Source organism: Ursus americanus, chromosome 26 (genome assembly GCF_024610735.1).
Source record: "Ursus americanus isolate L20-20 chromosome 26, mUrsAme1.1.p, whole genome shotgun sequence".
NCBI classification, from domain to species: Eukaryota; Metazoa; Chordata; class Mammalia; order Carnivora; family Ursidae; genus Ursus; species Ursus americanus.
In genome coordinates, this window is record NC_142152.1 from 18,625,212 (window position 1) to 18,652,189 (window position 26,978).

At 36.5% G+C, this 26,978-nt stretch overlaps 1 protein-coding gene across 17 annotated transcripts in view; it reads right to left on the reverse strand.

The window, feature by feature from the left end:
• The window catches only part of NUMB (NUMB endocytic adaptor protein), a 184,063-nt gene that overhangs the window by 46,104 nt on the left and 110,981 nt on the right, over positions 1-26,978 (reverse strand). For all 17 annotated transcript variants that reach the window (XM_045807866.2, XM_087856105.1, XM_087856114.1 and 14 more), the window contains one exon: positions 19,432-19,572. In XM_045807866.2, coding sequence (XP_045663822.2) covers positions 19,432-19,557 — 126 coding nt within the window. In that variant the 5' untranslated portion in view covers positions 19,558-19,572. The remainder of the gene's footprint in view (positions 1-19,431; positions 19,573-26,978) is intronic.

A 26,978-nucleotide genomic window follows, 5' to 3' on the forward strand; every position in this document is an offset into this window, starting at 1 on the left:
GTGCTAATTGGCCATCTGTGTATCTTCTTTGGAGAAATATCAATTCACATCCTTTGCTCATTTTTTCTTCATTTGACCTATTTATATTTTATTTTTTTAGTTTTTATTTAAATACCAGTTAGTAGTGTAATATTAGTTTCAGGTGTACAATATAGTGATGCAACACTTCTATACATCTCCCAGTGCTCATCACAAGAAATGCATTCCTTAATCCCCATCACTCATTTAGCCCATTTAGCCTGTCCCCCCACCCACCTCCCCTCTGATAACCATCAGTTTGTTCTGTATAGTTAAGAATTTGTTTCTTAGTTTGCCTCTTTTTCCCCTTTGCTTGTTTCTTAGATTCTGCATTAAAGTGAAATCATATGGCATTTGTCTTTCCTTATTTATTTCACTTAGCATTATACTCTCTACCTCCATGTTATTGCAAATGGCAAGATTTCATTATTTATGGCTGAGTAATATTCCACTGTATATAGACACCACATCTTTATCCATTCATCAATGGATGGAGACTTGGGCTGCTTCCATAATTTGAATATTGTAGATAATGCTGCTATAAACATCTGGGTGCAGGTGTCCCTCTGAATTAGTATTTCTGTATTCTTTCGGTAAATAACTAGTAGTGCAATTGCTGGATCACAGCGTAATTCTATTTTTAACTTTCTGAGGAACCTCCATACTGTTTTCCAGAGTGACTGCGACAGTTTACATTCCCACCAACCCTGCAAGAGGGTTCCCCTTTCTCTGCATCCTTGCCAACACGTGTTGTTCCTTGTGTTGTGTTGATTTTAGCCATTCTGACAGGCGTTAGGTGATACCTCATTGCAGTTTGGATTTGATTTGCATTTCCCTGATGATAAGTGATGCTGACCATCTTTTCATGTGTCTGTTGGCCATCTGTATGTCTTCTTTAGAAAAATGTCCATTCATGTCTTCTGCCCATTTTTAATTAGATAATTTATTTTTTGGGTGTTCTGTTTTTTAAGTTCTTTTTACATTCTGAATAGAAACCCTTCATCAGATACGTCATTTGCAAATATCTTCTCCCATTCCATAGGTTGCCTTTTAGTTTTGTTGACTGTTTCCTTTGTTGTGCAGACGTTTTTTATTTTGATGTAGTCCCAATAGTTTATTTTTGTTTTTGTTTCCCTTGCCTCTAGGAGACCTAGAAAGAATTTCCTGTGGCCTATTTCAAAGAAGTTACCACCTGTGTTCTCTTCTAGGATTTTTATGGTTTCAGGTCTCACATTTAGGTCTTTAATCCATTTTGAATTTATTTTTGTATACAGTGTAAGGAAGTGGTCTAGTGTCATTCTTTTGCATGTTGCTGTCCAGTATTCTCAACACCATTTGTTGAAGAGACTGTCTTTTTCCCACTGGATATTCTTTCTTGCTTTGTTGAAGATTGACTATATAGCTGTGGGTTCATTTCCGGGTTTTCTATTCTGTTCCATTGATCTATGTGTCTATTTTTGTGCCAGTACCATACTGTTTTGATTACTACGGTTCTGTAATATAACTTGAAGTCTGGAATTGTGAGGCCTCCAGCTTTTTCTCTTTTAAGATTGCTTTGGCTATTTGGGGTCTACTGTGGTTCCATATAAATTTTAGGACTGTTTGTTCTAGCTCTGGTAGACAATGCTGTTGGTATTTTGATAAAGATTGCATTAAATGTGTAGAATGTTTGGGTAGTATAGACATTTTAACAAAATTCGTTCTTCTAACACATGAGCATGAAATGTCTTTCCATTTCTTTGTGTCATCTTCAATTTCTTTCATCAGTGTTTTATAGTTTTCAAAGTATAGGTCTTTCACCTCTCTGGTCAGGTTTATTCCTAGGTATTGATTTAAATGAAATCTCCTTTGTCTCTCCTCCTGGAGCTCTCATTAGGCCTGTTAGTACTACGGGCCTTTTTAATTTGTTCATCCATTTCCTCATCTCTTTTTTGGATTTTCTCTTTATCACCTTGTGTTGCACTCTGGGTAACTTCATCAAATCTATCTTCCAGTTTATCAACCCTCTTTTCAACAAGCCTAATCTACTATTGAATCTATCCACTAAATTGCAGTAACAGTATTTTTCATTTTTTAGAAGCTTAGATTTGATTCTTTGTCAGATCTATCCCTTCTTTCTCACGGTCTTATTTTTGCCTTATGGGCTGAATTCATTTATGTCTCTAATGATTTTATATATACATATTTTATAGTAACCTCTATAGTCTATTAATTCAAGTTCTTTCAGCGCTAATCTTCTTGTCCTTTATTGTATAATCCTTATTGTATCTGCTACATATGATTTATAACTTTTTTTTAATTGTAAGTTCATTTTTACAAAGCTCAACTTTTCTGGAAAAAATTCATACATTTTGGATTATGGAGTGGTTTTACATTGGCTTCTAAAAGGTACCACAGGTGTAGTAGTAGCCTGACCTATGGTACATTAATTTGAGGATTCTTACACCATGCCAGTTATAGCATACGAAGTCCAGATCCACAGCTTCAATTTTTGGTGGGAGACTCCTTTTTTTCACCCAGGGTCTGAGCACAGGTAAGCTTCTATTTTTTTAATTTTTGTTTTTTGGGTTTTTTTTGTTGTTGTTGGTGGTGGTGTTTTGTTTTGTTTTGCTTTTTCTTCTAGTTCTCTATTTCACTGATTATAAATCCCACTGAAGGTGCTGGTTCTACGCTGCGTTCTCAGTTCTAATGCTGTTTTTTATGAGACCAGGACCTTCAGAATGAACGTTAAAGCGAAGGTTCTAGCTTACAAATCTATCTCCTAGACTAGTGCCATGCCAGCATGATTCCTGCCTTGCTTTCAAATTCCCTCTTAATTTCTGGTAACTGGAGAAATCTGTCTTTATTGAAAGCTCAGCTGTGCTTTGAGAGAATTTCTATGTTAGCTTAATCCATGTTTTGCCAGAGTCAGAAGACCTATAATATTTCCCAACAAAACTAACTGGTTTGTCTATGTATTGATTCTAGTGTATCTTATAAGTAGTCAAAATACTGGTGTTCCCTATCATTTTAAACAGGGTTTTTTTGGTGATTTTCTAGGCTTTTCAGAGAGATAACATCTGCAGAAACAAACGACAAAAAAAAAAAAAAAACTGTTGCTTGAATTCCCACTTTTATAGTTTTTATTTTCTTATCCAAAGGCACTTATCACTATTTGGAAATCAGTGTTGAATAATAGTGCTACTTAAGAGCAACCTTATCATCCTCCTAAATTCAATGTAAATGTTTCACTCTGCATGACTCTGGGACAGTTTTACTTATTTAAAGGATGTATTATGCTATTCCTATTTTGCTAAGAAGATTTATTGGGATTGAATTATATTTTAGACTTTTTTTTTTAATAATAAAGTCTTTTTTTTTTTAAAGATTTTTATTTATTTATTTGACATAGAGACAGCCAGTGAGAGAGGGAACACAAGCAGGGGGAGTGGGAGAGGAAGAAGCAGGCTTCCAGTGGAAGAGCCTGATGTGGGGCTCCATCCCGGAACGCTGGGATCACGCCCTGAGCCGAAGGCAGACACTTAACGACTGCGCTACCCAGGCACCCAGGCACCCCTATATTTTAGACTTTTTAAAAAAATTAGATGTAATCCACATCACATAAAACTAACCATTTAAAAGTGAATAATTCAGGGGCGCCTGGGTGGCTCAGTTGTTAAGCGGCTGCCTTTGGCCCAGGGCGTGATCCCAGGGTTCTGAGATCGAGCCCTACATCGGGCTCCCTGCTCTGCTGGGAGCCTGCTTCTTCCTCTCCCACTCCCCCTGCTTGTGTTCTCTCTCTCGAGGCTGGCCGTCTCTCTCTCTCTGTCTCTGTCAAATAAATAAATAAATAATCTTTAAAAAAAAAAGTGAATTATTCAGGGGCGCCTGAGTGGTTCAGTTGGTTATGCGTCCAACTCTTGGTTTTGGCTCAGGTCCCAATCTCAGGGTCATGGGATCAAGCCCCGTATTGGACTCTGTGCTCAGTGCAGAATCTGCTTAAGTTTTTCTCTTCCTCTTCCTCTCCCCCTGCACTCTCTTTCTCTAAAATAAGTCTTTTCAAAAAAGAATTTCAAGTGAATAATTCAGTGGCACTTAGTACATTTAAAATGTTGTGCAGTCACCACCTTTATCTAGTTCCAAAACATTTTCTTCACACCAAAAGAAAAATCTGTATGTATTAAGCATTTGCTACGCATAGCTGCACTTCCCCGAAGCCCCTTAACAACCAATAAATAGCCTGCATTCTGTCTTTATGGATTTACCTATTCTGGATATTTCATATAAACGAAATCATACAATATGTGACCTTTTGTGTCTGGCATATTTCACTTAGCATATTATTTTCAAGGTTCACCACACTGTAGTATGCACCATAGTTTGTATGTCCATTCTTCCACTGAGGGATATTTGGGCTGTTTCTACCTTTTGGCAACTATGAATAGTGGTGCTATAAACACGAATTTGAGTTTTCAGTTCTTTGGGGTATATAACTAGCAGCAGAATTGCTGAGTCATATAATTCTATGTTTAGCTTTTTGAGGAACCACCAAACTGCTTCCCACAGAAACTGAACCATTCTACATTCCCACTGATAATGCATAAGAGTTCTAGTTCACCACATCCTCACCAATACTTATTTTCCATTTATTTGTTTGTTTGTTTGACGTAGAGCCATCCAAAGTGGGTGTGACGTGGTACTTCATTGTGGTTTTGATAGGTATTGCCCTAACGACTAATGATGTTGAGTATCTTTTCATATATTTGTTGGTCATTTGTACAACTTCTTTGGAGAAATTTCTATTCCAGTCCTTTGCCCATTTTTAAATCAGGTTCTTCTGTGTACACACACACACATATATATATAACATAAATATATAAAAATCTATCTCCTGGATACTAGACTTTTATCAGACATGTGATTTCCAAATATTTTCTCCCATTCTGTAGTTGTCTTTCCACTTCTTTGATAACTTCCTTTGGTGCACAAAAATTTCACATTTTAATTAGATCCAGTTTATCTATTTTTTCTTTTGTTGCTCATGGTTTTGGTGTCATATCTAAGAATCTATTGCCAGATCCAAGGTCATGACAATTTACCCCTATGTTTTCTTCTAAGAATTTTATGGTTCTTATTCTTATATTCTTATGTTAACTTTTAAGTTAATTTTCTGTATACAGTGTAAGATAGGGGTCTGGCTTCATTTTCCTTCTATGTGGAAATCAAGTTGCTCCATCACCATTTGGTGAAGAGACTATTCTTTCCCTGCTGAATGTTCTTGGCACCCTTGTCAAAAATCAGTTGGCCATACATGTACAGGTTCATTTCTGTACTCTCAATTCTATTACATTGTTCTACACATCTGTCCTTATGCCAGTACTACATTGTTTTGATTACTATAGATTTGTACTAAGTTCTGAAATCAAGAAGTCTGAGTCCTTCAACTTTGTTTTCATTGCAGTGATGAAGTCCTTTTCTTCTCAGGTCCATCAACGTGATGAATTATATCAAATTTCCTAATACTAAATCATTTATGGAATCCTGAATTAAACCCTATTTCAGTCTTTAGTATACTTTTAGATCCCACTTGTTCTATTTTTCTGCCTACTTTTTTCATTTATATCCACGTGTGGAATTGGTCTATGGTTTTCTTTTTGTTTTGTGCTATCTTTGTTATAGCAGGATTCTGTTAATGTCATAAAAAATCTGGAAACCATTCTCCCCCCCCCATATGCTCGTGTATAGTTACACAGCATAAGAATTTTCTTTCTTTCTTTTTAAACAATTATGCCTTTAAAAAAAAGAGAATTATTCTTTGAGGTTTTTAAGGAACCAAACTGTGAAACAATCCATAATCTGTCTTCTGGGGGAAACGGTTTTGGGGTTTTAAAAACACTCTCTGGGTGCCTGGGTGGTGTAGTTGATTAAGCGTCCAACTCTTGGTTTTGGCTCAGATCATGTTCTCAGGGTCTTGGGATTGAGCCTGCGTCAGGCTCCATGCTCCATGTGGAGTCTGCTTGACATTCTCTCTTCCTCTCCCTCTCACGCTTGTGCTGTCTCTCTCAAACAAATAAATAAATAATAGTAATAATAAAATGAGAAAGTAGGGTTTTACAGTCTTTTAGTTACTGAGATATGAATATAGGTTTCAAAGTGTTTGCGAGGGATTTCATCCTATCATTTTGATCAATCCAACTGGTCACTTATGGGTATTTATGCCAGAAAAAAAAAAAAAAAAAGGTGAGGGAGACTTAATGGAAAGGACAGAACAAAAATATCTCCCATACAGACTGACCTCTTAACTGCATAATCTATTTTGGAAATGCAGAGATGGAAATCAGTGTTGTGCTTTCCTAGCCGATGAGAAAAACATGCCCAGTGAGATAAACATTATTAAAGAGGTCTCTCTTCTTCTCTGAGACACTATCTCACTGAAGAATTGCAGCTGATTTATGCTTTAATGGCTAAAATATTTGACACTGGGACTTCTTTTGTCTGTATGCCTTTTCCAAACTCCCTCTGAGTAAGGGACTTTTATTTGCAAAAATGAACTTTAGAAAAACTAGTGTGTGGAATTTCATTCTTGGATGAATTAAGTCATTTTTCCTTTTCTGGAAAAAATTATTTAAAAAGTAGTCCCCCCCTGTTTGGGTAATGTAGGCCATGAGAAGAAATGCACACAGCTCTGATATGAGAGAACATCTAGTCAACAGTTCCCAACATTAGCAAAAAATGACATCATAATCAACTTATAAGAAGGTGTAAGGCATATTATCTGATATATATAACCTGTATTATATTGCAAATATAGGATGCAGATGTATAGAACATGATATCAAAACTTGTTTGGGGTCTTTAATCAAAGAGGAGTAGTTAAGTCAAATTATAATGGATTACTTTTATGTATAAATTTGGAGTACAATTACATTTGAACAAGTCACCTGACCTAAGTATATGTATTAAATCTAATCACAGCAGTTTAAAGCTGTAAAGAACTTAAAGAGATTCAAAACCCTCACCTTTGAAAGGTGGCACTAGGTGTCAAAAAAAGTTAAGTGATTTGCACAAGGTCATATAACTAGTAAATTAACAGAGCCAGGAATAAACCTTTGATCTTTTCACTTCTAGATCTTTCTTCTTTCAACTATCTATCTTCTTTTTACTATCTCACATTACTTCTGCAACTCTCCTATTTAAGTAATGGTGTATAGTTTACTGGTCTTATATACTAACAATGTTATTCTTCTTAAAAAAAAAAAAGGTTGATCAAATAGGAACGGTCATCCAATTTTGGTAATGTTGTTAATGGCTCAATATTTCGTTCACAAAGGAAATTACCCTGACTTTCTAGTTAAACTATACAACTGCTAACCAAGCAGTAGACAAGGGGGATTTTGCTTTATAGAAATATTATAGCTGATAAGTAAAGAAAGGGTAACAGAATTAAAGTATCATCATTTTGCAACCCTTAATGAATTAATAATCCCGGGCAATGATCATGAATGGCTATAGTCATCACAAATAGATAATCAGCTATTGTGTGTCTTCTGATAGTACATGCCATCAATGAGGTATTCCTAGAAAAAAAAAATCAAAGCTAAATCTGATCAAGTCTCTAAAAACCAACTCACAAGAATTACAGGAAACAGAGAAACATGTTAAAAATGAATTTTGGGCATTTTCAATTTGCTGAAGAGTGAAGAATTAGAATTCCGGACCAACCAGAGGAATAGGTTCCAGTGAACACCAAAGTATTTCAGTTTAAACACAAGAAAAGAATGTCCTAAAGGGAGATGTAAACCAGAAGTAGACAGAGCCTTGCTAAAACTGTAATCCGGCCTCAGTTCTGTTAACAAAAAACCTAACAACGACAATATGAGAAAGGAAAATTACCATCCATTCTGACTCAAAAGCACAGATGCGAAATTTTGGAACAAAATATTAGCAAAGAGAATCCTGAAATATACTCAATAAACTCCACTTGACCATTATAGATACTGATCAAGTTGAGTTTATTCCAGAATGTAAGGTTAGTTGACTATTCAAAAAAATCAAGTAAGTATAATTTACCACCTAACAGAATTAAAGATAAAAATTATGTAATCATCTCAAAATTCAGTTTCCATTCATAATTTTAATAATTTTTAACCATGAACAGAAGGGAACTTGTTTAATCTGATAAACTATGGTAAGACTGAAAATGAGGCAAGAATTCTTGTTATCGCCAATTCTACCCAAAGTTATAAACATCATAACATAAACATGCAATGAAGGGACATACATACGTACACACATACATACATAAAAGTATAAGGATTAGAATATAAGAAATACAATAATAATTATTCACAGATTATATAATTGTATTAGTAGAAAACCCAAAAGAATATACAAATAAATTACTAGAATAAGTGAGTTTAGCAAGGATACTAGATATAATTTTAACATACAAAAGTCAATTGTATCATTTTGCAAAATATACAAATATCAAATCATTGTTGTACACCTGAAACTGATATAATGTCATATGTCAATTATATCTCAATTTTTAAAAAGTCAATTGTATTTCTATAATAGCAATAAGCAGAAAATGAAATTTTTAAAAAGTTACTGTTTGTAACAGAATCAAAATTAAATGCTTGATATTATCCTTCATTCATGAATCTACTCTTCTACCAATGGTCTTTCCCAAAATAACGTATGGCAAGTCTATCCTTCCCATTTCTCAGATCAAAAACCTTGGCACCGCCCTTGACTTCTCTTTCTCTTGATTGACACTCACAAATTTAATCCATCCATAAATACTATCAACTCTATCTACAAAATATATCCAGAATCTGACCCCTTCTTACCACTTCTACTACCATCACCCTGATGGAAGCCATCATCATCTTTGTCTGGATTTTCACAATAGCCACTTAACTGATCTCTCTGCTTCCACCTTTGCTCTTCTCTACAGCTGATTTTCAGCACAAGAATCAGAGTAATCCTTTTAAAATATAATTTATATAAAGTCATTCCTCTGCTCAAAATTCTCCAATGGCTTCCCATTTCACTCTAAATAAAAGCCAAAGTCCTTAAAATAGTCTATAAGACCCTATACCAGTGGTTTCTCAAAGGGGAGTATTTAAGAAATATATGAAGGCATTTTTATTAACAATGACTTGGAAAGTTACTCCTAGGTAGTATACATAGATGATATCCTGCTTCCTGTATGACATCTGAATGCACTACTGGACACTTAGAATGGATAAAAAACTTGTCATTATTTAGACTCCAACTCCATTTTACATATATACATACACACACAATTAGGGTTAGGGTTAAATTAATAGTTTCCTTAGTATGTTAGGGGTCAGAGGTGGAAAAAAGGAGGTAGGTAATTCTTTTACATATTACAATATTTCTTCTACATGAATTAGTCTTCTTATATTTTTAGTTTTTTTTGGGGGGGGGTCAGTTTTCGTCATTTATATAACCCAAGAGTATTACCAATTTTATCCATGTTTTCAAGTTTATTTGCATAGAATCTTAATTTTTAAAATGTCATTGATATCTGTGAGTTTTTTCCCATTTTACTTTTTATTCTGTGCATTCGTGCTTTTTTTCTTGATAAAGTACATTTAACAACTTCTCATTTGGCATTAACACTATGCACCAAAATCATCATCTTTTTTTTTTTTTTAAAGATTTTATTTATTTATTTGACAGAGAGACAGCGAGAGAGGGAACACAAGCAAGGGGAGTGGGGGAGGGAGAAGCAGGCTTCCTGCCAAGCAGGGAGCCCGATGTGGGGCTCGATCCCAGGGATCAAGACCTGAGCTAGAGGCAGACGCTTAACGGCTGAGCCACCCAGGCGCCCCCACCAAAAATCTTCTGAAATACAGACTATACCTGTTATATGGTAGGTAAACCATGGATCAGGACCTAGCCTATTAGAAATACTGAAATAGTAAGAGCTCTACTTTCTGTACCATGGCTCTTTGGTTACATGCAAAATAAGAAAAGCTTGTGTGATACTGTGATTTACAAGAAATACAGATTTTGTCATTCAGATGACCACAGTATATTTCTTATATATATTTGGTCTTGGTCCACAGTTCCTGACTCACAGCTGCCCAGATCCTTGGAATTTCCTGAGTATTGAAAGTGATAAAGGTGTCTTTTGTTATGTAAAGGAGGCAACTTTCGGAAAGTATCTAAGGGTGGCAGCTGGTTGCCTCGAGGACCAACCATGTGATTAAAGGATGGGCTCTGCCAGTCCCACCTCCCAACCTCTGGAAAGAGAAGAGGGACTGGAGACTGAATCAGTCAATGACTTAGTCAATTATGACTATGTAATGATGCTGCCATAAAACAGTTTTAGGCCTTCCTTTTGAAGAGTTTCCCTACTTGGGTAATCACAACACTTCCATATGCCATCAAGCCAGGCCCCAAGCTCCATGAGGATAGAAGCAACTTTATTCAGGACTTCACCCTATGTACCTATCTCACCGTTGATTCATAGCCTTTATCATGTCCTTTCATAAACTGTTAAATGTAAGTGTTCCCCTGAGTTCTGTGAGCCGGCTCTAGCAAATTAATTAAACCTAAGGAGATCGATGGATCTCCAATCTGTAACTGCTTGTTCAGAAACACAGGTAACAAACAGCCTGGGACTTGTGACTGGTATCTGAAGTATGGGGAGGGGGTGAGGGGAAAGTCTTATAGGCCTGAACCCTTAAAATGAGGAATCGGTCTCCAGGTAAGACAGTGTAACAATTAGGTTGAATTCTCAAACACTCTACTGGTGTCCGAGAATTGTTTGGTGCTGCTGTTCTAATGGCCAACTCGCCCCCCCCCCAATCTGTTATTAAAATACTATCTCTTGTAATTTCTAACACAATGGCAATCCTTACCTTTTAAAAAGAAGTGGGCCCTAGAACAACTTGGCAGATCGCTTAATCAGCAATATTAGTCCAGGAGGTAAACACACGCAATTCCAGCATTCATATGCTCAATTCTCCATTTGGTCTATCCTATTTGTACATACTAGCACACTTCCTGGTTTAGGATTAAACCTTAAACCAATGGGATAAGAAAGTCCTTCCATCTCACTTAACAGTGAGTTAAATTAGATCAATTTACAAACAACACTAATAAGCATGAATTCTGTATCCAGTCCCTTAAGCTTCTATTCTTCCAAATTTAAAGATTTTATGAAATCCACAATCTACCCAATTGAAGGTCCACTTTAGCATTCTACAGATATTCTACATAATCAGAGAATTAAGATTTTAACTACAAATCAAAGGATCGATGAACTGGCTTAGATTCCACCATTTTAACAATCCCCCAAAAATTTTTTTTAAAGATTTTATTTATTTATTTGTCAGACAGAGAGAGAGCACAAGCAGGGGGAGTGGCAGATAGAGGGAGAAGCAGGCTCCCCACAGAGCAAGGAGCCCGATGTGGGTCTCGATCCCAGGACCCTGGGATTATGACCTGAGCCAAAGGCAGATGCTTAATCAACTGAGCTACCCAGGCATCCCAACAACCAAAATTAATACTAGCATTTTAAAATATAATTTTAGCAATCAATTACAAGTAGTCTTAGTATATTACTTTAGTTGATGAAGCATACTGTTTTAATCAGAAGATCTCACAATTTTTTATCCCAGGACCCATTACACTGAAGACTACAAAGCATTTTTTTGTATGTCAGTTACACCTACTGATAATTTTACTATATTAGAAATTAAAACTAAGAATCTTACTTTTAAAAATTGAATTCATTGAATAATGATAATAAACTCCATTACATGTTAACAAAAACAACATTTAAAAATTTTTTAAAGTTTATTTAAGTAATCTCTACACCCACCATGGGGCTCAAACCTACAACCCTGAGATTAAGAGTCGTATGCTCCTCCAACTGAGCCAGCCAGGCGCCCCCATTTTTTAACTTTTAAAAGTTATTATTTTTTTAAAATTTTAGTTCCAGTGTAGTTAACTACAGTGTTATATTATGTTCTACTTTTTTGAACACAGGGGATATTATGTTCAAGTTTTAATGTCCTTGTCTACTAATTCTAGCATTGGTTATTTCTGGGCCTATTTCTCTTTGATTTTTCTCCTTATTTTAGGTTATATTTTTCTGCTGCTTTGCATGACTGGTAATTTTGAACTGGATGCCAGACACTGCAAATTTAACCTCTTTGGGTGCGGATATTATTGTATTCCTATAAATATCCATGACCTTTGTTCTGGGATACATTAGGCATTTTGATCATTCTGAGGCTTAATTTTAAGCTTTGTTAGGTGGAGTCAGAGCAGATTTTAGTCTACGGTAAATTTTTATCCACAACTTAAGCAATATCTTTCTAAGCACTTTCCACAATGTCCTATGAATTAGTGATGCAGGCAGGCCAGGTCTGAGGACCCAGAGGGGGTCCCAGAGGACCAGCCAAGAGGGTCCTTGCCTTCTGGAAGGATGGAAATCAGAGACAAGCCAGCAGGAGGTGAAAGCAGAGTTTATTGAAGATATATACATAAAGAGAAAGAGAGAGAGATATAGAGTATCTGGGACAGTTGGAAAGGAAAAGAGCATGAATCTCCCATAAATGACATTTTTAATGAAAAATAACTGTATTTTCCAAAATGAAACAATTTTGTGAGAAGAGTGGCATTGTTTCACATTTCTGCAAATCTCTCTAATATCTGGCATAAGAGAAAATTGGATTCTCAAATTTGCATCTACATTCAATCTGTCAGAATATGCTGTTTGGAAGTATATAAAGAAACTATGGCTGGGGCGCTTGTGTGGCTCAGTTGGTTAAGCGTCTGCTTTCAGCTCAGGTCATGATCCCAGAACCCTGGGATGGAGCACCAAGCCAGGCTCAGCAAGGAGTCTGCTTCTCCCTCTCCCTCTGTCCCAACCCCCACTTGTGTGCGCATGCTCCCCCCCTCTCTCTTGTGCTCTCTAATAAATAAAATATTAAAAAAAAAAAAGTATGGCTTCACACAGATATATAGTTGGAAAAGAAAGTACATCAGGATCCCACAAAAGGTTTTGGGAACCTCACTTAAAGAACCACTACATTAATTTTTAGGTAATACCTGACTTCTAACATTAAAATTCCTCCTGTGGGGCGCCTGGGTGGAGCAGTCATTAAGCGTCTGCCTTCGGCTCAGGGCGTGGTCCCAGCGTTCTGGGATCGAGCCCCACATCAGGCTCCTCTGCTAGGAGGCTGCTTCTTCCTCTCCCACTCCCCCTGCTTGTGTTCCCTCTCTCACTGGCTGTCTCTGTCAAATAAATAAAAATAAAATCTTTAAAAAATAAATAAATAAAATAAAATTCCTCCTGCATTAAAAAGATTATCTTGTTATTCTAGCAGAATTGCAAGACAAGTTTTGAAACCTACTTTACTCTAATCATTACTTTAATACTAAATTATTATACTTACATAGGCACCAGTATACTTAAACATACATGGCAGAGATCAAATGAGTTGTCGTTTCGCTTGACTACTGTCCAGTAATCTCATTTCTATTCCTGGTAATTGCATATTCTAGATCTCCCATTCTATGGAGTAGCTATTCCACTGTCTTCAAAAGTTAACTCCACGACTTCTCTCCTTACTCTTCTACAGATCTCTTCACTTCCTATTTCCTTGAGAAAATATGTCTTTAAAATAAAACTCCATCAATCTTAAGCCACCAAAACCATAAATTTAAGTGCATTTATTCCCCGTTTTCCACCTTTGCTACTGTTAAAATAGAAGCAGCATCCTTCCTCCATCTAAAACTAATCCACTCTCTACGTACTTCTTTATAAAGTCCCTTCAATTATGTTCAAGTCTCTCCTACATTAAACACAAGATTCAACATAAAATTAAACTACCAGTGATTTATAGACTTTAAATGAATAAACTTTATGGTATGTAAACTATATCTAATAAAATTGTTAAAACAGTTTTAAAACCACAACACACAGAGTTTCTCAACCTCACACTCCCTTTGTTATTCTGCCTTTCTGTTCCCCTTTGAAGACAAACTTTCATTAAAAAAAAAAATTAACCACCTTGTTGAGATTTAAGACACATAATGAACCATATATAAAGTTACAATTTGCTGAGTTTTTGTATATACCTGAGAAATCATCATCACAATCAATATAATAAACAGCCATCAACACCAAAAGTTTCCTTGTGCACTTTGTAATACTTCCCTTCCACCCCTTCCCATCCTCACAACCTTGTCTGACAAACTTCTTGAATTAGTAATCTCTAGATTTGTCATCTTCTTCCTTATTTAGCATCCATTCACTCCTCAATCTAGATTCCATCCTCACGACTCCCTGTACGTGCTATCATCAAAGTCACCAAGATTTTCAAATTTTTAATCTAATGAATTTCATTTCTTCCTTGATCTCTTTACAGCATTTGACCACTTTCTCCTTCCTTGAAACCTTGCCTTCTGAGATCATACTCTTCAGGTTTCCCTTTCTACCTCTCATTCTTACTCTCCTTTGAAGATACCCATTTCACTGCCTGTCCCTTCTGTGTTTGTCCTAGGCCTTCCCTTCCTCTTACTTCCTCTAGGCAATCTCACTTACTCGTGACTTTAATGGTAAGTTATATATAGTCAACCCTCATTATTCAAGGATTCCATATCTGCAAACTTACCTACTTACTAGAATTTATTTGTAATCTCAAAATCAAAACTCATGGTGCTTGTGGTGAGTGGGGATCTGCATGCACACATCTCATAGGCACCTCAAAAGGAATTCATCTCTACCCTCAAACATGTTCTTCCTCAGTGAGCATGCCCACCACCCTACTAGTTGTCTACATGGGGAACTTTTTACATCAACTCATTAGGTTCAGAATTCAGTGGTCCCTAAAGGCAAGGACAGATAAGACATTATTTTCCCAGCTATATTTGACTGAGGAAATTCATCTATTTTTAGGCTACCAAAAATTATTTCAGGTTCTGACTCTCCTATCCAACCACATGTCACTTGTATATGCGTGCAGGGTGGGAAGGGAAGACAGATAAGGGGTGGGGAGCCACAACATAGCAGAGAGGATGAATGTCTTGTAGAAAGATTTCAAGAGGCCATCTGGAGAAGACCATACAAAGAACACCCTAAATAAGTTCCCCTGTCTGCATAACATATAAATCTTACATCTTATACGTTTATCTCTAAAGTACATCCCATCAGCTGTTTCTTATGACAAATGACAGTAGCACTGAATGATACTGAATCTTCTTTATCTCACACAAAATACTTAAAAGCTGGAGCGCCTGGACAGTTGGTTGAGCGTCTGCCTTCAGGTCAGGTCACGATCCCAGGGTCCTGGGATCGAGCCCCACATTGGGGCTCTCTGCTCAGTGGGGAGCCTGCCTCTCCCTCTCCTTCTGCCTGCCACTCCTCCTGTTCGTGCTCTCTCTCTCTGACAAATAAATAAATAAATAAAATCTTTAAAAAGAAAATACTTAAAAGCTGTGTACTTCATAGCCAATTGGAAGTGCTTCAATTTACTTTACTTCAATTATTTCAATACTATATACCAGCCTCTCAGAATCCTGTGAATGAGGTTTTTAAAATATACATATATGCTTATTATTACAAATATGATACATGCTCATAAGAAATGTCACTAGTTCCAAAGGATATACACTGAAAAGTAAAAAGATCCCCAATCCTTCATTCCCATTCTCTAATTCAGATTTACTTGTGTCTTCTTATAGATATTTCTCACATATATAAGCAAATAGATTTTTTACTTGTTAACTATAAACAGAATCATATTATATACATTGTCCTGTGCCTTGCCTTTATCACCTAATAATACACTAAAGTTACCTCTCTGTGTGAGCATATCAGAGAATATTCTTTCATGTTTCCTATGTCAATGACTGTCACCTCTATCATCAGTTTGGGACAAGAAACCAGGTGTCATCCCTAACACCATTCATTCCCTGGGTCCAGTACATTTCCAATTCCTGTTGCCTTTATCTCTTAATTATCTCTCAATTTACTTCATTTCTTTTCTTCTCCACAGTTACCACCCTAGTCCACAGTAAACATTATCTCTCCTTTGGATTACTGTAATAAACTTTCACCAGACTCTTCACAACCACTATGGACTACCTCCAAACCACACCATACCCAGAGTCCCAGTTTAGGAAGATGAAAAGTTCTGGAGATGGATGGTGCTGATATCTGCACAACAATATGAGCGTCATTAATGTTACTGTACTACACACATAGAAATGGTTAACATGGTAAATTTTATGTTATATATTTTACCACAATAAAATAATGAACCCCACCCCCCCAGCAGGTAGTGGCTTCCTATTATTATTCTTAAGGTCCCAAATTTTCAACATGGCCTATGAGGCCCCACCCTACTTCTTTCCAGGTTCATCTCATCTAACTTCTTATACTCAGCCTTCCCTTTTTAAAATGCATTTATCTCAGTTTATAATCATATATTATTAATGCAAATATCTAATTAAAGTCTGTACTCCCACAAGGAGAATATAAACTCTACAAAAGCAAGAACTGTCTTTTCGTTTACCACTTAGCATATGCCTGGTACACAGTACGTATTCAAAAAAATTTACTAAAATGTATGAATATAGATCTACCTTGTTCCCTTTTTAAGAGTGGCAAAGAATTCCACTTAATGTCTGTCTTTTCTCTCTCTCTCTCTTTCTTTCAGCGATAATACAAAGTTTATTGAGTGATAGAGTACAAAGCTCCCAAAGAAGGAGGGGACCTGAGAGGGCTGCCCTGGATGTCATAATTTCTTTAGCAAATCCCAGAATGATGGGCATTTAACTTATTTCCAGGGTTTTGCTGTCAAACAATGCTCATGACCACTTGAGCCAGTGTATCTATGAATGTACTTAAATGTAATTCTTTTTTCGTTTGTTTCAAGTTTTTATTTAAATTCTAGTTAGTTAACATATAGTGTAATACTGGTTTCAGGAACAGAATTAGTGATTCACCACTTATATATAATGCCCAGTGCTCATCACAAGTGCCCTCCTTAATTCCCATCACCCATTTAGCCCATCCCCTACCCAACACCTCCCCTCCATCAACCCACAGTTTGTTCTCTATAGTTAAGAGTCTCTTATGGTTTGCCTCCCACAACTTTTTTAAGTTTATTATTATTTTTTAAAAATTAATTTCCATACCCAATGTAGGGCTTGAACTCACAACACCGAGACCAAGAGTTGTATGCTCTTCTGACTGAACCAGACAGGTGCCCCTTAAATGTAATTCTCTTTTTTCTTTTTTTGTTTCTTTTCTTCTTCTTCTTTTTCTTTCTTTTTTTTTTTTTTTTAAGTAGGCTCTATGCCCAGCATGGAGCCCAATGCAGGACTTGAAGTCATGACCCTGAAGTTAAGACCTGAGCTGAGATCAAGAGTTGGATGCTTAACCAACTGAGCCACCCAAGTGCCCCTAAATGTAATTCTTAAATGTAAAATTTCTGGTCAAATGAAAAGTGCATTTAAAATTTTAACTGAGGGACACCTGGGTGGTTCAGTCAATTAGGCATATGCCTTCAGCTCAGGTCATGATCCCTAGACCCTGGGATCGGGTCTCGCACTGGGCTCCTTGCTCTGGGGGGAGCGTGCTTCTCCCTCTGCCTGCCACTCCCCCTGCTCATGCTCGCTCACTCTCTCTCTCTCTCTGACAAATAAATAAATAAAATCTTTAAAACAAAATGTAAACCCCAAGTTTTAAAAATAACATAAAATTTTAACTGATATTTCCAAATTGCCCTCCTAAGAAGTTGCAATTTATACTCTAAGTAATCAACAATGTGTAAGAGTTCCCATTTCCACAATACTCAATTCGTATAATAATCAAAATGAGCCTACTCTTTGGGATGAGGTTGGGGGAGGTAGCAGAGAACAGTGTTAGTTTTTAAGTATGAGGGTTTTTTTCATACTTTAATATCATACCCAAAATTTTAAATTAAAATATTTATCATTCCTATAAAAGAAGTTTCAGCAAACGAATTAAGTAGACAAAGCTAAGTGATTAGGAAAATGCTTAGTTATTGACAGACTGTGGGAAAATTTGTGTATTTTAAAAACCATGCATTTATGGGGCACCTGAGTGGTGCAGCTGGTTGGGCATCCAACTCTTAGTTTCGGCTCAGCTCATGATCCCAGGGTTGTGGGATTGAGCCCCCATGTTGGGCTCCTTGCTCAGCGGGGAGTCTGCTTGAAATTCTCTCTCTCCCTCTTCCCCTCCCATGTGCACACGCACTCATGCTCTCTCTTAAATAAATAAATCTTAAAAAAAACCCACGTATTTATTTAACCTGTAGATTCTACAAATCACTTTTCCTGTCATACAAATTTTTTCCTTTCTGAAGGTTCAGGCTATTTTTCAATCAATGGTGCTGAGGCAGTACAAGGAGGAGAAAATCACAGTAAGAATATTTACACATAAGAAGATGTAGAATGTAGGTGAAAATGTTAACATTTTATATTAGACTAAATTTTTTTCTTGAAGATATTAACATTTTGGTATAGTTCCTTCTACATTTTTGCACCCACACTTATATCATCTCATAGAATGCTTATATAATTATAAATTGCTCTTCTCACTAAACAGTATAGCATGTACATTTCTTTCACGACTTTTAAATGTTACCCTTTTTCTCCAGAGTGTCAAGTAGTAGTAACAAAAAACACCTGTATGGCACCCCCTTCGCTACATCTTCACTATGTTCTTAACTTCTTTGAGCTTCCATTTTTTTTTTTTTTAAGATTTTATTTATTTATGTGACAGAGAGACAGCCAGCGAGAGAGGGAACACAAGCAGGGGGAGTGGGAGAGGAAGAAGCAGGCTCATAGCGGAAGAGCCTGATGTGGGGCTCGATCCCATAACGCCGGGATCACGCCCTGAGCTGAAGGCAGACGCTTAACGACTGAGATACCCAGGCGCCCCTGAGCTTCCATTTTCTGATCTGACAAATGAAGGAATTTGTTTAAATGCCCTCTGTACAGTTAACAGTTAAAAGATTTAACTCTTTTAAAAAGATTTTCTAGAACATACCAGGCCTGTATTTAAGAAAACAGACTCCTGCTCCCTCTGCCCTACCACTTAGTAAGTATATCCCACTCAAAATAATTTGATTCTTGATAATTTGGGATTTTTAGATATTTCAGGATTAGTTTCTAATCAGAAGTGATCTTATTTGTAGCGATTCCAGATTACAGATCAGAAATTCCTAGTTAAAATACAAAGAGAAAAAAGTCACTAATTATATTTTTCTTATTAATTCTACTTTGAAGCAGAAGATGAAGGGATTAGTTTTTAGAGAGTTTTCTTTTAATTGTCCTAATCAATGGGATTTCACATGTAATAGGCTGTCAATTCTTTTCCACACCTAGAATTATAGAAATATGAGCTCTTACCTTAACAGGAAAGCTACATTTTCCAGTACGAACCCCTTCTTCATCTGTCTGCCACTGATGTGGACGACTGGCCTCTGGAACATAAACATCTTTCTTTCTCCTAAAACTTTGCCGTAGTTTGTTCATTTTAATTTTCACAACCTGCAGACAGAGTAGAAGAAATACAAAAAAGAAGTTATTACCTTCTCACATATTTAAACTTTGGATTACCATGCTGATAAAAAAACTAATGTCCCAAATGAAACATTTTGGTTTAACAGAAAATGAGCAACTAGTATCCTTCCTCCTAGAGTAAGTCTAAGCTCAAACAAATCATTTCACTTTTCAAAATAACAACTATAATACTAGTTCTTAAAAAACTACAATAACCTCTAAGATTTGAAAAGATGTTATTCAAAGAACTTTCAAGCATTTTAACTGTAACAATTCAATGAGTACTCCTATTGATCTACCCCTCAAATCCATTCTAATTCCTGAATAAGGAAATCTGTACATGTAAGCCAAATTATAGACTGCTAACAACTTCTGAAAACTTTCATACTTATTATGAAAACACCTTCCTAAACACTAAAATTTAGGGACCTTTTGGCTTACTATTAGAAAACATTAAACAAAGCAGGAACTATAACCTGTTTGTAAAACATCTTTATAAAAAGGAAGAAAATAAAGCTTCTTTTAAACATGAAGAAGAGGGGTGCCTGGCTGGCTCAGTCAGTTAAGCATCTGCCTTCGGCTCAGGTCATGATCCCAGAGTCCTGGGATCAAGCCCCACGTCAGGCTCCCTGCTCAGTGGGGAGTCTGCTTCTCCCTCTGCCTCTCCCCAGGCTTGTGCTCACTCTCTCTCTCTCTCAAATAAATAAATATAACATTAGAATGTACTTTCATATCTACAATCATTACAGAATGAAAGTAAACTAAGAGCTTTCAATTATAAAAGTCCAAGTCTCACCATTAACACTGTAAATTAAAAGGTATTAAACTATAGTCAATTTTTTGTTTTGTTACTGGAAGAGGTAACTCTCTAATGCTTTCAAAGGTACAGGAGAAATCACAAATCTACAGGGAAGGAAGACCTAACTGATAAGAAAGAACAGAACATTCCAGTGAATAAACATAATGGATGTGTCCCTTTACAGAGCAGACCTCAAAATCTAAAACCAATACCTGTACTTTTCTATTAAGGAACACAGCATTGCTCATTCTTTCCCTGAAGGGATTTAACCACCTCAGCCAGCCTAAGAGAGATCTTAACTTTTGAAAATGATGTGACAAAGCTATGTAAAGGAAACATCCTTTCTGTCAGGAGTGTTAAATAGCAAGGGATTAAACATTAATTCTCACATGACACCAATGAAAGACTTGAAAATCAAAGTTTGCATTCTGAGGAAAATCATTTTGTATCTTAAAATGCATAATGTCACAGCAGAACTATTACTAAATTAGCTAGTTTATACAGACAAGCCAATCTTACCACACATCTTCTTAAAAGGTAAAAATTCTGACAAATGGCAATGTAAAAAGTCCCTGGATTTTCTAAAAATGAATTCACTCTCAAATCAAAACTAATTTATACAGTATATAAAATAGGTATTAAATAATCAAATGACTCGACAAAAAGTAGTCTAGTCCTTTGCCTTTAAGTAGATCACTCCTTCCTAAACTATCTTAAATAAGAGTCTACCTTAATCTAATAGATTTAAAAAAAATTCCATAACCTTCCCTGATAATACACTGTTACTTCTTCATACCACACCTTAAAAATATATGCAAATTCAAATATAAAAAATAAAAAAGCACCTATATCCTTGCTCAAGTTGGCACTCTAAGACTCTTGAGGCAAAAAGCCCATGAGATTCCTTTCTTCTTAATCTTTCTCTTAGTAGGGGGATAGCCCCACTAAGAGTCATCCCCGAATTCACTCTTTCTCTAACCAATAATAACTCCACTGCTTTTGCCTTCTTAGTGTACCTTGAAATCATTCCCCCACCCACCACATCAATTCTACTATCCTCAGACAGTTTAGTGTAAATTATTGCAAAAGGCTATTATTTAATGGTCGCTTTGCTTCTAAGAAAGGTTCACTCTAATCTGTTCTCCTGACTACTGCCAGAGTGCTTTCTAAAACACAAATATGACCATGCAATTGCTTAGCTTAAAATCCTTCACTCTCTTCACAACACTTTCAAGATAAAGTCCAAATTCCTAAGCTTGGCAAAACACAGTCATTTTTTATCTGACTTCACTCACCAATCTCCATTCACATGCTAAGCTCCAGCCATACTAAACTACTTACAGGTCTCCAAACAAGGCATGCCCTCTTTCAGAGCATATTTGTACATTCCTCTCTCTGCCTAGAAAGACCTTTCCCTATTATGCTTCTGGTTAAAGTCTACTCATCTTTGAAGTCAACTTGGAGTCTTCAGGGAAGCTAGCATTTTTTCTGACAAGTTCCTAGCTGGCCTGGGTTAGGTCCTTTTCACTTCATAGGGTTCCCATTAATATCCTCTGATTACTTCTTTTACTGTACTCATCAAACCTTACAGCAAACTTTCTATTTCCTTAATAGCAAACTGTATCTTATTTGTTTAAGTACTATCCTGCAGTTTAACACAGGACCTCTCATATAAATGGCACACTATAAATTTGAATAAAAGATAAAATAGACCCCTATCATATTTAGATAATATTTACTAGGTAGGATAAATGTAGATATAGAAGACCAGAGAGAATCACTGGTGTTGGAAGGAGACTGCAGATGTAATGGTAGTCCAGGGTCACACTGACAAAGGAACCACTTTGACAAATTCTCTTAAAGGAAGCCATACAACCTCTGTCTAAATAATTTTAGTACAAGTTTATTTGCTCTTTGGGCAGCTATTTATTGTTGTACATTCTACTAACCAATAAGAGAACAGAGTGGAAGTGTCAACTGACTTGATGTCTAAGTATCTTGTGACTTTCAGTACTAATGTGGTTATCACATATCACATATCAGTGATTTTCAAACTATGCTTTAAGTAGCCCCAGGATTTCCATGGAGGAGACCCAGGGGCCACTGGTTGTTTGTAGACAAAGAGAAGGAAGTTAGAAGGCTAGATACAACTTATGAGGAGGGACTTTAGGTCCCTTTCACAGCTTCACACAAACTCCACTTTATCTGATTCACATATTGGGATTCCATATACGTTTAAGGAAAGGGTTTCATGGCTGAACATTTTTTTGAAAATGAGTGATATAATCAATAATAGTTCTAAAAATGAACTTGGTAAAATGAAAATATATATTGGTAGTATCTTGCTTGCTACTTCTTAATGGGTAACTACCAATGGCCTGTAAATAATCTAGTAATTAAGGTAAGAATTAACACATCAAAGGAAAGACCAAACATTGTTTTCAAGTAATCTATATATAATGATTTTGCTCACAAAGACAAAAGAGATAACAAGAAAAAAATAGAAAGCGTGTTAATTCAAAGTAAACATTTACTACAGGCCCTCAATAAAGTTAAACTTTATTCCCAAATAAAGAAAACCACACCCCTTGAGAAAGTCCTGGTTTGAACACAGGTAAAGGATATATTTTTGCCAGTTTAAAAACTGAGAACAAAAAATCTTACTTTGTCCTACAAGAAAAAAAAAAAAAGAAAGAAAAAGAAATGAAATCCCCATTCTGCTAGATAACATTGTCGAATTCAGAAAATCTTTTCAAAGTTCTCATACTCCTTAACTGCTCTGCAAATTTTAACACTATGATTCCAGTTCTCCTCTGTACTCTTCTTTCCTCCTTGCCTCTCCCCACCCCAATAGCTCTATGCTTCTGGTTTATCTTCTTCATCTCTGTTGCTACTGATATCTCTGAGGGCTTCCTCTACTTTCTCCCAACCACTGAGTATATTCCCCAAATATCAGTCCTCAATCTGTGCTCTCTTGTTTACACTTTCACTCTTGGTGAAATAATCAATTCAAACTATTACTCCAACATGATGATTTCCCAATAATACTTTTAAATCTTGCTCTCATATTTAAATTTCTCTATTTGGAAACATTGATGTTGCCTCAAATACATCAATTTAAAGTTAAATCATCACCTCTTATCTCCCCTTAAGTCCTTAAGTCCTCCCCTTCTGACCCAATTTGGGTCAGTAAAAACAGAACTTACTGTGTGCTGGGCCCTATTGCAGATGCTAGCGGATACAGAAATTAATAAGACAACTTGCCTTTAGGTGGCTCTCTCCCCTCATAAAAGGTAATTTCTGCACAATATGGTGAGTGTAACAATAGCACTATACATAGTATGTTCTTAAAGCAGAGTCTAGGTTCAGGAAATATTTCCTATAGGAGATACCGCCTGACTTAACTTTTAAAGGAAGAACAAAAATTAGCCACATATAGTAGGAGGGAAAAGATATTCCAGGTAGAGGCAACAGCATCAACAAACGCATAGATGAAGGAAATCAAATGCTTGGACAGCAATGCAAAAAGAGTGCAGACAAGGAGCCGGTGCTGATTTTACCCTACAGACAACCAGAAGCCACTAAAAGGTTTTACACACATCAGTGTCAGAGTTGCAATATAGTTACATTACTCTGGTGGCAGTATGGAAAACAAATCTGAGGGCAAAAGACTACAGATGAGTTAGAAGGCATTTTAAATAGTCTAGGCAAGTTATGATGAGAGCTTGAACTAGGGCAGTGGTAGTGGTAGTGGTGTAGGCAGAAAAAAGGGGACTAAAGAAAAGTTTAAAAGTAAGAGTGGCAGAGAGAACTGAATCAACATAATATAACTGTGCCCCAGGAAATTTTTTTTTGCCCAGGATGATAAGACTAAACCAGTAATTAGCTTTACTGTTTGCTTCAGGAAATTCTTACAAACTAACTTATCTGGACAAACAGTGTATGCATCAGGGCAAAGAGCTCTCCTGACAGGATAACAAATTACTTTAAGAGCCTTTTCTTATTATGTCCACTAATTCCAAATACCTTGTCACAAACTTTGCCCACCCCAACCAGTTCCCCATCTTGAAGGATGTGCCTTAAACCATGTGAATCCCAATCTCAAAATCCTAGAAATACCCTTTCCTAACTTCCCCTAACTACCAAGACTCTGTCAAAGCTTTCCCTTGTTGCAGTAAGTTTAATAACCTCAGCTTTGCTGAATCAAGAGGATTCTCTTTGTGGGGAAAGTCAATAGCAGAAATTGGTGACTGACTATAGAAGGTGGGGAAGAGAAAGAAATCCAAATATGATGCCTAAGTTTCAGGCCTCAGCAAACTGAACTGTTGAATTTGAGGGGCTTGTTGATAGGGCTTCGAAGTAGAGATGCACGTAAGCCTTGAAGCTCAGGGAGAGGTCACGGCAACCATAGGCAATCAATGTAAGTGAAAACTTTTCCTGTGATGATCTCTTTATTTTCCTCTTCTTTCCTAATAGGAGTTAGGATGCAGTAATTAGAATTAAACCCAGAATACTCAAACATGATAAACAGAGGTGCACACACCACATAATTGGCCAGTATGTACTAATACAGCCATACCAGTGATTGTATTTTTGTAATGCTTACATTCTAGATGGTAAACAGTCACTGTGCTGAGCTCCTCTCCTGGGATCCACCCCTCGACTTTCCACAACTCAACAACTAATAGGTTAACACCTGGTTTAACAGAGTACTAAGGCCAGTGAAGGTTATGATTGGTCAGCAACAGTGTAAGTCAGATTCCAAAAGTCCCATCTCTCTCAGGCACAGTTGTTGGCTCCCTTCAGGGTCCCCAGAGGGTTGCCACCCTGCCTTCATGAGCCCCTGCCTGGTCCCAGGTAGGCAGAGTGAGGACAATGCAACAGCCCTCCATCCTGCCTACCAAGCTGGCCCCCATTTCTACATGTTCCCCCGTGAGATCAGGAATATACTTGTTAGGGGAGACAGCACCTTAAGCAGTGATACCAGCTCCCCAGTAGTCAAACAGATCAACTAGTTCTTCATTAAGAGTGGATAAAATAGCAAGACCCAATTATATGCTGCCTACAGTAAACCCATTTTAAACATAAAGACACAAATAGGTTGAAAGTGAAAGGACAGAAAACAGTACACATTAATACTAGTCAAAATAAAGCTGGAATGGCTATATATTTGCTTCTCAATAATCAATAGAATAAGTTGGCAGAAATCAGCAAGGATGTAAACAGCAAAACTTGAACAACAGTATCAACCAACATGACCTGACTGACAATTACAGAATTCTTCTATTCAATGATAACAGAATATACATTCTTCTCAAGTCCATGTGGAATGTTTACAAACACAGACCACGTTCTGGGCCATGAAACAAGTTTGGGTTCAAAGCATACAAAGTATGAATGACCACAATAGAATTAAATCACCAAATATTTGGAAACTACATTTCAAAATAGCCCATGGGTAAAAGTACAAATCAAAAGGGAATTCAGAAAGTATTTTGAACTAAACGAAAACACAATATATAAAAATGTACAGGATGCTGCAAAAGCACTATCTAGAAATTTATGGCACTAAATCAGTGGTTCTCAATCAGGGATACTCGTCCATCTGGACACATTCAGCAATATCTGGAAATATTTTTGGTTATTGCCAGGGGGGTGCTATTGACCAGGGATACTGCTAAATGCCCTATAATGCATAGGACAGCCCTCACAACAAAACATTATTCAGCTTAAAATGTCAACAGTGCCACTATTGAGAAACCTTGCAGTAACTGTCCATATTTTTTAAACAAGGTCTTACTTAAACCCATGTTCTCAGCTTCCACCTTAGAAACTAAAGGGACAAAGACAGACAAAGTAAGCAGAAAAAAAGGAACTAGTAGAGATTAGAACAGAAAGCAGTAAAGTAGGAAAGCAAAGACAGAGAAAACGAAACCAAAAGCTGATTCTTTGAGAAGATTAATAAAACTGAAACCTGTTGCCACACTAATGGGGGAAAAATACAAATGACCAATATCAAGAATGAGAGAGGTATCATCACTATAGATTCCAGAGACATTAAAAAGGATTATAAAGGAGTATTATGAACAAGTTTATGCTAATAAATTCATGGACAACATGGAACAATACCTTACAAGACCCAAATTACCACAGCTTACTCAAGAAGAAATAGATAACCTAAACAGTCCTATATCTAACCTATTAATGAAATTGAATTTATAGTTAAAAATCTTTCCACAAAGACAACTCCTAGGCTAAATGGATTCGCTGCTGAATTCTCCCAAACATTTAAGAAAGCATACCAATTCCATACAAACTCTTCCCAAAAAGTTGAAGAGGAGGGAATATTTTCAAATTCTATCAGGCTAACATTACCCTGATACCCAAACCAAGCAAAAACATTATTAAAAAAGTAAGCTACAAACAAGTATCTCTCATGAGCATACATGCAACAGTTCTAAACAAAAATTTAGCAAATCAAACCAAACCAAACATTAAAAGGATAATATATCAAGACCACATGGAGTTTTTCTAAGAAATGCAGTTAGCTAACATTGAAAACTCAATGTAATTCACCTTATTTGCAAAATTTAAA